The sequence below is a fragment of the Pteropus alecto genome, unplaced genomic scaffold, assembly GCF_000325575.1.
Source record: "Pteropus alecto unplaced genomic scaffold, ASM32557v1 scaffold137, whole genome shotgun sequence".
Classification (NCBI taxonomy): Eukaryota; Metazoa; Chordata; class Mammalia; order Chiroptera; family Pteropodidae; genus Pteropus; species Pteropus alecto.
In genome coordinates this window covers 1,299,235-1,311,533 of record NW_006440135.1, presented here as the reverse complement: position 1 = coordinate 1,311,533, position 12,299 = coordinate 1,299,235, and the positions used below count along the sequence as shown (strand labels likewise).

Below are 12,299 nucleotides of genomic sequence, written 5' to 3'. Positions count from 1 at the left end.
GTGAGCACGCGGCGCCGGGGGACGCGGTCCAGCGACCAGGGGCCTCCCGCACCCGGGCGGCCGCGTTGCGGAGTGAGTGGCCGGCCTCGCGTTTTCTCTCTCCTGCTCCGTGGTCTCCCTCCGTGTTTCCGAGACACCGCCTGCCTTGCGGTTCGGAGCGCGGCCCCCGGGGCAGGACCCTGCGTGGCTCCGAGCACACGTGGGCCTCTCCGTGCCGCTTTCTCAGTCCATAACTCGGGGTCGGCGATGGCAGAGCCCACCTGGGAGGGCGTCACGGAGGGTGTTTTTGTTTTCGTTTAATTTTATTACATTTATCGTGGCATTGGTTAATAAAATTACATAGGTTTCGAGTGTACAATACTGTAACACGTCACGTGTATATTGCGTGGTGCGTTCACCACCCAAAGTCACATCTCCTTCCGTCACCACGTGTCTGAGCCCCCCTCCCTCTGGCAAGCACCAAACTGTTGTCTGTGTCTATGAGTTTTTGTTAGTTTGTTTGTTTGTGTTGTTGTTCATTTGTCGCTTTTGGTTTTGTATCCCACAGATGGGTGATATCACATGGTTCTCAACTTTTTCTGTCTGGCTTATTTCGTTTAGCATGATGTTCTCAAGATCCATCCATGTTGTCGAGAATGGCAATATTTTATCTTTTCTTATGGCTGCGTAATAGTCCGTTGTATGTATGTACCCATCTTCTTTATCTAATCCTCTATCAAAGGATGTTTTGTTTGTTTCCATGTCCTGGCCACTGTGAATAATGCTGCAGTGAACATAGGGGTAGATATATCTTTATGAACCAATGTTTTCAAATATTTCATGCAGTTACCTAGAAGAAGGATTGCTGAGTCATCTGATAATTCTATTTTTAATGTTTTGAGGACCCTCCATACTGTTGTCCATAGTGGCTGTACCAACTTACACTCCCACCAGCAGTGGATGAGGGTTCCTTTTCCACTCCATCCTCTCCAACACTTGGTATTACTTGTCCTGTTGACGACAGCCATTCTAACAGGTACAAGGTGATCTCTCAGTGTGGTTTTGATTTGCATTTCCCTAATAGCTAGTGAAGTCGAGCATCTCTTCATATATCTGTTGGCCATTTGTATCTCCTCTTGGGAGAAGTGTCTGTTCAGGTCCTCTGCCCAGTTTTTAATTGGATTGTGTTTTTCTGTTGTTGAGTCGAATGAGTTCTTTATGTATTTTGGGTATTAACCCCTTATTGGGGGAGTTGTTTGCAAATACGCTCTCTCATTTGGTTGGTTGCCTTTCTGTTTTGTTGACGGTGGTGTTTTTGTTTTTTGTTTTTGCTTTTTTTTTTTTGCTTTTTGCTGTGCAGAAGCTTTTAATGAGTGTGTTCAAGTCTGTCCTGGCACGCAGCAAGCACTTGACAGAGCCACCATGAGTGCCTTTAATTAAGTATGTCTAGCTGTCACTTACTGTGCTCCAGTGCAGCTAATGAAGCCCACTGGGGCCTGGCTGCTTAAGCAGAAGTATAAGCATTAGTGAAATCTCCAAAAAAAAAGTGTTTTTTTGACATGATTATGTGATATAATTTAAATTTTTAGCAAAAAGTTCCTTTTTCTCTGCCTGCTCATTCCAAGAAAATACAATCTGTCTCAAAACAGAATCAATAATTGCTAGAACTTTTTTTTTTTTAATGTAGAGAGAAGAGATGCTTATGTTTTGCAAGCATCGAAAATATCCGTGAAGTGTACCTTTGGTGCTACCAGTAGCTTGAGGGTTTTTATGATAATATTGACTATTATCCAATTTTATTGTACAAAACTGATGTGACTTTGTCGTCTGAGAGATTGACAAATTTAAGAGCAAATATCCGAGGATGTTTATTACCTAATACTTGAGAAAATATTTTAGAGACTGTAATAGTCTGTGGTTATATATTTCTCAATGGAAAATTCTAGAATGTTCCAGTAGGGAAGCATCCCTTCTTGAGTGGAATGGCTTTACACCCTGGGCATTGCTCTCATACTTTGCCCTGATAAAGTAACCGGCACAGGAGAGCTGCTGGGGGAGGGAGCTAGAATGTGGTGGGTTACACTCCTTTAATTTCACTCATTCATTCATTCATTCACCCACTGCCACCACCCACCAGGCCCCTGGCTAGGCCTGAGCATCTCGCTCACCTGCTGTCACCTGGCGTCTCCAGCAAGGTGCACGGGGTCTCTTGGGTGGCAGGCACTCAATAAACCTGTGGGAAACACAGGTTGCTGTGTTTGGACCTTTTTGTTATTAAGCTTCACTTTTTTAAAGAACCAGATTTTTCTTTAATGTGCAGAGATTACTAAAAAAAAAAAGTCAAGAATTTTTAGAGTTCTGATTTTATTAATAATCAAGCAAGCATCTCACTTCTGAAAAGACTATTCCCTCTTAAGGCCGATGCTTTTCAGGTCACCCTGTATTGGGACCCCCACCGCGCCCTCCCTGATGCCCCTGCCCACACCCCTTGCAGGCCAAGCCCCTGTACTGGGGGCCTTTCTGCCTCTCCCCTTGCCGTTCCCCCTCCGGCTCCCCGCTCCCCTTCCCCGCGTCTCCTGAAGCATTTCCGCTTGACCAGGGGCATCTTGCCACCGCGCACGCCCAGCCGGCGATTCCTCCTTCTCCACTGGCCCACCTGTGCTGCAGGTGCCAGCGGGCACGTGACTCAGACGTGGAGACAGGCGCCGGGAGGGCGACTTGCTCGAGAGCCTGGAGCGAGCCCGCGGAACGGGGGCGCGGCCGCTCCCTCTCCTCTCTCCTTGCGCCCCTTGGGTGGACCCCGCGGTATGAGAGCGCCAAGCACTACGTTCGGCGGCCTCCCGCCCCGTGTGCCCAGATGTCGGGCGCGCCCCGCGTCCAGCCCACTCACAGGGACGCAATGGCTGATCTCGGGAGCCTGTTTCCTCCCAGGTCAGAAACCTGGGTGCCCGGGGTCACCTCCCCCTCAGCGTCATTCCTCCCAAACCTGGCTGGCATCGCCTCCCCTGCCTCAGCCCCTTCCTCTCCACCTGCATTGCCTCTGCCCCGGGCCCAGCCTTCACCTATCTTCCCTGGACAGGTGACAATAACCTAACTGGCCAATACCCCGACCCGATGGCCTCCCACCTGTCCCAACAGACAACCTGACCCAGAAGAGGCTCAAATCCTGGAGGAGAGAGTTGAAGGCCTTTCTATCAACCTTACCTTTTGTATCCCCTAAAGAGATATACTGAAGTCCTGACCCTCCCCCGTGCCTGTGAATGTGACCTTATCTGGGGCTTTTGCAGATGTAAAGTAAAGATGAGGTCACACTGGGTTAGGGCGGGCCCTAATGCAATGACTGGTGTCTCTGAGAAGAAAAGGGAAGTTTGACACAGAGACAGCAAGACACACAGGGAGAAGGAATGTGAACATGAAGGCAGAGATCACAGTGACTCGTCTACGAGCCAAGGGACGTTGGCAATTGCCAACAAACCGCAGGAAGCTAGCGGGTGGCGTGGAACAGGTTCTCGCTGCCCTAGTGCTTCCTGAAGCAGCCCCGCCCACACCTGGGTTTTGGACTTCTGGGTAAATAAGAGGCCCCCCCACTATGGCACTCTGTTTCAATGGCCCCAGGGACTGATCGCCTCCCACCCCCGCCTGCTCCCTCTCTCTCCTCCCGAGATCACCTTCCCCTATTCTAGCTGGATGGTTCCACTTGTCTTTTGAGTCTGGCCCGTGAACAGCCTCCTCCGAGAAGTCTTCCCTGGCTGAAAGGAGCCCAGCACCATTGGAAACCCGCATTGCAGGGGGTAGGGTTTGTGCATCCCGTTCGACCAACAATTATACTTTCCAAGACCGTGGAAAACAAGTAGCCGCTCTGCAATTCAGCCCAGGAAATGAGCGAAGGAACCTCGAAACTTTACACGAGTCGTCTGGAAATTCTATTTTTAAACGAGCAGCCTGTAATTCATAGGCAAACGAAGCACAAAATGCCACAAAAGCATGTTTGCAAAAAAAGAAAAAAGTAAAGAAAATCTAATCAAGGGAGACTGGACGTCTGTATGTCGACGTGTTAAAATAGATATTATTGAAAAGGGTGAGAAATTAGCCACATCAATGCCAAATATTGGATTTGCCTGAAGACATTTTTGTGACCAAGTGAACGAAGTCACAATAATCACACTAAAGACAGAAAATTTTGTGTGTCCTTTTTTTCAAAAGGACTTTGCCTCTTTATTTTAAAAAATAAAGTGCACCCTTTATTGTGTTCGCCTTGTGGCTGGCACTGTGCTAAGCATCTCATCCGCTCTAACATATTAAATCTTTATAAAAATCCAGTGTCATATAATATTATCATGCATATTTTGCAGTTGAGGACATTGAGGTTCGGAGAGGTTAAGTAACTTGCCCAAGGTCGCACAGCCAGAAAATGTTGGAGCAGGGATTTGAAGCCAGGTTTGTTGAATCCTGCACTACCCATCCCAACACACGCACACACACACACCACACATGCACACATGCACACGCACACTCTGTGCTCCCAGCTTAACCAGGGGTCTGCCTATCGCTCTCTAAATGCAGTTGGCTGTTTCACCCTGTGCTTTGGGACCCCTTATCCATACCACCGTGACCTGGTAAACACCTACCCACCCATATTCTAAGGCTCGGCTCATGTCATTAGACATAGAAATCTTTCTGGACGCGCAGGCAACCAAGACTACCCCTCCCCACCTTTGTCTTTTTCTCTCCAACGTAGTAGACCCTCCCCCGCTCTGAGCTGTGCGAAGACCAGAATCATCTCCACCTGGGACAGCCCTGCAGCCCAGTCTCCAGCACAATGCCTAATGGGAAGCACTTGGGCAATTATTTGCCAAACAGAGAATAAACTGACTCCTCCTTGCTCTGGGCGATCTTCATTCTGTACACCAGTGGCTGTCATTCGGGGGTGCTTTTACCTCCAAGGAGACACTTGACACTGTTTGGAGACTGTTTGGCTGCCATAACTCAGAGGGTGCTGTTAGCACCTCCTAGGTAGAGGCCAGGGGTACTGCCAAGCACCCTACAGTGCACAGGACAGCCTGCCTCTCACCCACAACAAAGAATTCTCCCGCCTGAGACATTAGTAGCAGTGAGGCTGAGGAGCCTGACCTAGACCTTCTGTCTCCACAGCTACAACATACCCAAGACCTCCCCAGGTGGATGGATGGATGGATGGTTGGATGGATGGATGGCTGATGGATGGATGATGGATGGTGGTTTGATGGATGAATGATGGATGGTGGGTGGATGGATGGAGGGATGGAGGGATGGAGGGATGGAGGGATGGATAGATGATGGATGGAGGGATGGATGGATGGATGGATGGATGATGGAGGGATGGATGGATGATGGAGGGATGGATAGATGATGGAGGGATGGATGAATGATGGAGGGATGTAAGGATGGATGATGGATGGAGGGATGATGGAGAGATGGATGGATGATGGAGGAGATGGCTGGATGAATGATGGAGGGATGGATGGATGATGGATGGTGGATCATGGATGGATGGAGGGATGGAGGGAGGGATGAATGATGGAGGGATGGATGGATGATGGAGGGATGGATGGATGATGGAGGGATGGATGGATGGAGGGATGGAGGGATGGAGGGATAGATGATGGATGGAGGGATGGATGAATGATGGAGGGATGGATGGATGATGGAGGGATGGATGGATGATGGATGGTGGATCGATGGATGGATGGAGGGATGGAGGGATGGATGATGGATGGAGGGATGGATGATGGATGGAGGGATGGATAGAGGGATGGGTGAGTGAATAAGAGAAATGCAGAAGGGACAGAGCCAGACAAATTTGGTGTGCACACTGGAGTAATGAAAACCCTGTAGGATCGGGTGGCCAGACCAAGGACCCGAGTTTGGGGTCACCAGTTAGCCATGTGGAAATGTCACGTTGGTCATCGTGATCAGCCCCCAAATGGCCATAAGGAGAAAATAGTCAAAGCAAAGCACCGACTAACAGTTTGGTTTGACAGACGCAGCCCCACAGGACTGCACGCTCTTTCCCACTGTTCTGCGCCCATGGTGGGATTTTTCAGGTTCTTAGGGCAAAGTCCCAGGTTGCTTATAACTCTACATTTACAGCCTGTGGCTCAGGGGAAAGTAGTTCCTCGTGTAACTTCCTCATGAAAACACAAAGCGATCACTGTGGGTTGAGTCGATGGTCGCATCCAGGTCTTTGAGCATTAAATACAAGCAGCTGTTTGAGGGGAAACGAGTTATAGGAAGGCAAATGTGCAGACTAGACTCTTTGATTATTAGTTTAGTGGAAACAGACGAGGGAGACCTATGTGTGTAGTGAGAATGAGAAAAACAGCTCTTACTTGTACATACTCTAGAATTCCCAGCGCGCTTCCAAATCGGCATCTTACCTGAGCGTCACAGTGATGCTGTGAGCGGGTGTCATCCCCGCTTTATAAAACACAGAGGGTCAGAGGAGTTAGGCTCAAGGTTTCCTAAAAGTCCAGTCTCGGGAAGACTGACCCTCGGAGAGAGGAACGGAGCCGGTGCCCATCGGCGTGGCTGTGGCCATGGCCATGGCCAGTGGGCTCTGGGTTCGCACCTTCCTGTCCTGGTGCACTGGGCACCTCTGGGGTGTCTGGGCTGAGAAGGTGGGTCCAGGCAACGGAAGGGGGCATTTTCAAGCTCAGCGTTTCACTGGGCGATATCTAAACAGCCAATCAGAGAAGGACAAGCAATCTGTGAAAAGATGTCCCTCACCTGCGAACCAGGGTGTAGACCGCAGGAGAGGAGGGCAGAGCCCTCCATGCCCTACCACATGCAGGGACCCGTGTCCCCGACTGCAGACCACAGGCTCTATCTCGCGCTGGGCCTTCTCTTCATGGTTCGTCCCGGAAAGAAAAGGCAGCAGGAGTGGTCTGTTCGTTTGGGGTTCTGTCTGAGGTTTTCTCTAACGATTGGGACCGGCAATGTGTGCTCGTGCCAAAAGCAACAGAATATTTCAAGATTATCGTGAGCCTGTACTTGTCCGGCTGCTTTTAGTTCGGAATTCCCAAATCGCACCATAGATTTTCAGAATTACAGAAAAGAATGGTAGAGATGGTTAGAATTTGTGTTTAATGTGAAAAAATACATATTGGTATTCACTCTTCCTTACGTAGAAATCGACGCCGACGGCCCACACAGATGCCTTCGCTATGTTTAGTGAAGCGACTGCACTTCGAGCGCCGCCCATGTTAATGATGATCATAAGCATCCTAGCTTTTCGTGGCCCCGTTTCATCATGTAATTACGTTCCCACGAAAGCAACGTGCGAAGTTACAAAAAATTAAAACCAGGAATCATATCCTGGTGAGGCGTGGAGAAGTTTCTAGAAGCTGGTAGGCGGCAGCTCCCTTGTCTTCCTCACCAGTCGTCACCCTCTTAACAGCTCATTTGCTCTGAACCAAGCAGCAGATAGAACAAGTAGTTCTGCCCTTGATCAGCAGGTGGTGGTTCATCTGGGGGTGTCCGGAGGGAACAGGGCACAGCGGTGACTGGTTTCTGACCCGTCACAGGGGCATTGCCTCCGGACCCATGTTGAGAAGGAGCAGCCCAGTCTTTTGGGGGTGTTTTCACCCCAGCAGCAAAATGCATGCACGAGACACTCAGGAAGACAAGCGGATCTTCCAGGAGGGGCTGAGGGGCTGAGGGACGTCGAGTGACGGGAAATGCGCCCAGCTGCCAGAAGCGAGGTTCGGTGGATCTGCCAGGGAACATAGAGGAGGCATGAGAATGACTGGGGTGTTCAGAGCGGCAGCGACTCTGCCTGACAGTGTCCAGCGCTGCCCAGGCTCCCCACTGTCTTCAGTCTCTCGTTGCCGCTGAGGCCAAATAAACGTCATTTCCCAGGGCCCTCTGGAAGGGTGGCCATGGCCTGAGACGCAGTCACACAAGCAGCAGCTCCTGTGTCCTTCTCTCGTGGTCCAGAGCCTTCTGCGCCCATCCTAAAAGGAAGCAGACCCCTTGTCCACTGAGACCCGAAGGCCCGGTCTTCAGACGGGAACATACCTGGGCCCTGAGAGGCGAGGGGGCGTGGACGGGGGGGCGGGCAGCTTTCCCCTGCCACGACAGTGGCTCCACCGTCTTCTCAAGAAATGGTTCCCCAGTGACATGGCTGACACAACGTTCGCTGATTGCCCGAGCTTGAATTTTAAAAGCCTGATTTTTAAAATGCATGTGTGAATGTATAAATTCGCTCATCCGCATATAAACATAGATCTCTACTATTAGGGAAGGGGAGCCAAAAGTTATCATTAAAGGCGTTCTTTGGTGGCAGGGAAGTAAGTTAGGACAGTATTTGCCTTGGGGACAGCCTGCTGCAATCTGCATGGATGCTCTGTAGATAAGGCTGGCCCTCTCTCTCGGGGCCTGGCAGAGGGTACGTACGCCCCAGCGCTGCACAAAGAGTCAGCTCAGAGGGAGCCAGGGCCCAGCGTTTGAGAAGGCAACAGCCGTGTGTCTCTCCTGTCCCCTCCCCCAGGAGCTTGCCAGCCATCTGCTCTGTACCGAAACTGCCATGTCCCGTATCTGTCCACATGTCACACTGATTCAGAAACCAAACTCCCACAACTGCTCGTTTCAGCACAGACGGTGGGAACGGGAGTCCCGCCCGGGTTCGTTCTAACCTGGCTTGTCTTTCCCTCTCGCGCAGGGGCGGATCTGCAGAAAAGCCGGAAAATCAAAAAAGTCCTTCAGTCGCAAGGAAGCGGAAGCCACCTTTAAGAGTCTGGTGAAGACGCATGAAAAGTACGGCTGGGTCACCCCGCCCGTGTCCGACGGCTGATGTCCGCTCCGCCAGGCGGATCAGACGCTTCAGCCACCTCTCCACACGCACAGACACCCGCCATCTCCTCCCGACACCGAGCATCGCCACCCTTTTCTACTCCAGCTGGAACCGAATCCTGAATCCAAGGAGACGTTTAAGTTATTTATGAACGGATGCGTTGACAGAGAGAAGGAGGGAACGGACACCGTTCGGGATTACGTTTCGGTTCTAAACGAATGATCATCTCTGAGTCACTTTAGAACACATGTTGAGATGGTGACATTCCCCAGCCCCAGTCACACTGCCCTTTGCTTCTTTCCGTGACAGCAGCTCCAAAGAGCAGGCAGGAGACCCGAGGCCCGCTGCTCACGCGACCCGTCCGTTCACGTCCGCTGTGCCCTGTGCCTCTGTTCCCCTCCCTGGCAGGGCAATGTCACTTGAAGACGTGTCTTTCTGTGGCCCCGTGTGACAACATGTAGACCTCATTCGTGCTATGACCTTTGGCTCATGAAAACAAAAATTTAATATCGCCAGGTTCTAGTGATTTAAAACAACTGCCCTCTCGGTTCTAATGTGCTGTGTATGCTGATGGGGTGGTGAGCGTCTGTCCACAGAGAAACCAGCGCCCTCATGCGACAGGCGGGGCGCCATGGCCACGATGGGACGCAGAGTGCTGCGGGCGCCGGGCGCGCGCTCCCCGCGGACAGCCTCGGGTGCCCTGAGATGCTCCTCCAACCCGTGTTTCTGTTCCCGTGTCCTCTCCGCTGAGCACCCACCACCGAAAGCAAAAGACGATTCCCACTCACCGAAGTCATCTGACTCATTGTATCACGTGTGCTAGTGACAGGCGATGCCAGAACCGCCAGAGGGTACCAGGTGATCCTGCGATGATTTGCATGACCGGGTTTAACTCTTCACCCCGTAGTCACTTGTGTGTCCCCCGAGGCTGGGATGCCCAGGCCCCCTCGCTGTGACGTAAACTTCCTGCTACTTAATCACCCCACAGTTTCATTTCTCTCTTCTGTTAAGTTACTTAGAACTTTCTAAGAAACTCCATGAAAGGAGGAAACACTGTTTATAATCTGCAGGAAGAGGGAAAATGTTCATCCAAGTGGGAAATCTTATTGGACACATTTTAATAAATCATGCATACCGACACACCGTCTCAAGAATCCAATCATTGCGGGCTATGCGTCCGTCTAAAATATTTAATCTAGTTTCACAATTTTAGTATTTCGAGTAATGCAGATAGCGCGACAGCATCCTGCATCGGGGTTCAGGAAATGAATCTCAGAAACCCACAGTCTTTACAAAAATCCGGTGGGTCGAAATGGTCCCCAGAAGCACCCAGGAGATAACTAGAAACTGGAGCATGAAGAGATGATTTGGCCAAACTTAAATGTTGCCAATTATATTTTCCCACTATGAAGGATGAGAGGTCTTTGCTGATTACATAAAGTTCTTCACACAGTCTTGGCTACTTGGGGCCCTGCTCACTGCCCAAGGTGGTCAGAGATCTGATCTCTTCTCTGAGGACAGAGGGTCCAGTCCTCCCCGTGCGACTAGCCATTTGCCAAATCCACCCTTTATTGCCGCTTTTATCATTTCGCCATATTCTTATGCATCCCAAATACACATGCAGCTTTGTCCGGCCAAAATGGCAGCGTACCGAGGATGCGTGACCTCTTGCTCAAGCTCCCTCTGAGGACCAGTAGTCATGAAATCTGATGACAATGAACTTAAAGCGTCCACTCATCCGATCCTTCGTCCTGGAGCGTTGACACTGAGCGGGCAGGGCGGTCTTCGGGCCCTCGGCCGTTCGCCGTAATGGAGTCACTCTGGCCACTGAAGCTCCAGGACAGGAGCAGCTTGCTAGGGGAGGCGCCTGAGTTTGCTTCTTTCCAGACAGCTCCCTCTCTAATGTAACATTAAAGGTCGCGTCCTTCAAGGACCCGTATGTGTGTATTTGGAGATCTTTCTATTTGTCCAGAGCTCGGTCACCCAGCTGTCTGCCAGCTGCGTGAAGAGCTCATGCGCCGTTGTGTCAGGGGACGCCATCCTCAAGGAGCAGCCATGAGGGGCCTTACCACCCAGGGGCGGGCCGAGCGACAGCCGACAGCAACAGGGGACATGTGGCTCAATTTCCACATCTCCGTACACCTTGAATTTCATCTCTTTTGCATGGCACTTCCATTATGTTTGTTAGAAACTGGAAGTTGTAAGAGAATATTCTTTTTTTTAAGCCTACAGCACCTGGTCTTCCCAGGTGGTCTCCCATCCAAGTACTAACCAGGCCCAACCCTGCTTAGCTTCCGAGATCAGATGGGATCGGGCTTGTTCAGGGTGTCATGGCCGTAGACGAGAAATATTCTTTAGTGAAAAAGATACCATTTCTCACTTAAATTGGTAAGACTGCTTCACTTTAAAGCAGTGGGGAATAATCAAAAACTGCACTATTGCCTTGACCCTTAGTCACAAGCAAGAACTCACTTCCTGGCGGTTGGAAGCTTGTAGGCAGACATGGCGGTGTCGGCCAGATTCAGCCCTTCCGATGTCCTCGCAGTGGGTCGTGCCCGCCTCCAGCTCATCCCAGCCCTCCAAGGTGGGCACCTGCCTGCGGGGCCCGGGGTAGGAGGAGCCAGACCCAGAGCCAACGAGCCAGCTGGCTGGGGTCAGGTTCCCACACAGGCCGAGAAGCCCATCCCTCCAGACAGGCAGCAGGGGAGAAATTAGACCCAATGCGGACGTGCACACCCCGCCAGCTCGCACCCCAGTTACTGGCAGGAACACCAACCCACCCAGAGGCCAGAGCCAATGGAAGGAAGAAATACAGACATGCGCACTTCCAGGCAGCCCCAAACCCTTTGTACCTGGCAGTTTTCCTGGACCAATAGCCTTTATTCCTGGGTGCCTCCGTCTGCAGGCCACTGTGCACGAGAGCTGCATGTATGCGGTTCACTGTCTTTCTGGAAGAGCAAGATGACTTATGCCTTAGGAAGTTCCATGTGAGCAGCAAGGTCACCGTGCATTTCCACACGCACACACATGCACACGCATACACACGCACATGCACACGCATACACGCGCACATGCATGCACATGCAAGCACACACACACGTACATATTCCTTAGAAGGCTCACGATCTCTAAAATCCATTATTCGGAAAAAGCAAGAATTAGGCCTAAATCTGTTGGCTCCCAAGTTCACTCTACCTATCGAAATTAGATCTTATTTTTTAAAAAGGAAATCCGTGGAAAGGAAAAAGACCCAGCTAGACAGCCACGTGCCCGTTCTCCTATCCGAGCCTCGGCATCCCTGGCTGTGCCCCTGCCTCCAGGTTTGAGTGAGAATTCACCCACACATGGGGGAAAGTACTTGGGAAACCAGACTTTGTCATGTGAACTTTAGGGATTATTTTTATTGTATCGAGGAATTTGTATTACGACAGGCTTTCACCATAACATGCTTAGATCAAGACCAGACTGAACCATCACGCTGGTTCTGATA

General features: G+C 50.9%; 1 protein-coding gene and 1 non-coding gene across 2 annotated transcripts in view; one reads left to right on the top strand and one right to left on the bottom strand.

Moving 5' to 3' along the window:
• The window catches only part of UBE2QL1 (ubiquitin conjugating enzyme E2 Q family like 1), a 37,970-nt gene extending 28,067 nt beyond the window's left edge, over positions 1-9,903 (top strand). Inside the window, exon 2 of the mRNA XM_006917142.2 lies at positions 8,678-9,903. Coding sequence (XP_006917204.1) covers positions 8,678-8,809 — 132 coding nt within the window. The 3' untranslated portion in view covers positions 8,810-9,903. The remainder of the gene's footprint in view (positions 1-8,677) is intronic.
• Positions 9,904-11,032: 1,129 nt separating this feature from the next.
• On the bottom strand, positions 11,033-11,151 carry LOC112484103. Its single transcript, XR_003047891.1, has one exon. It is a non-coding gene; the product is annotated as a 5S ribosomal RNA (ribosomal RNA).
• Positions 11,152-12,299: the final 1,148 nt, after the last annotated feature.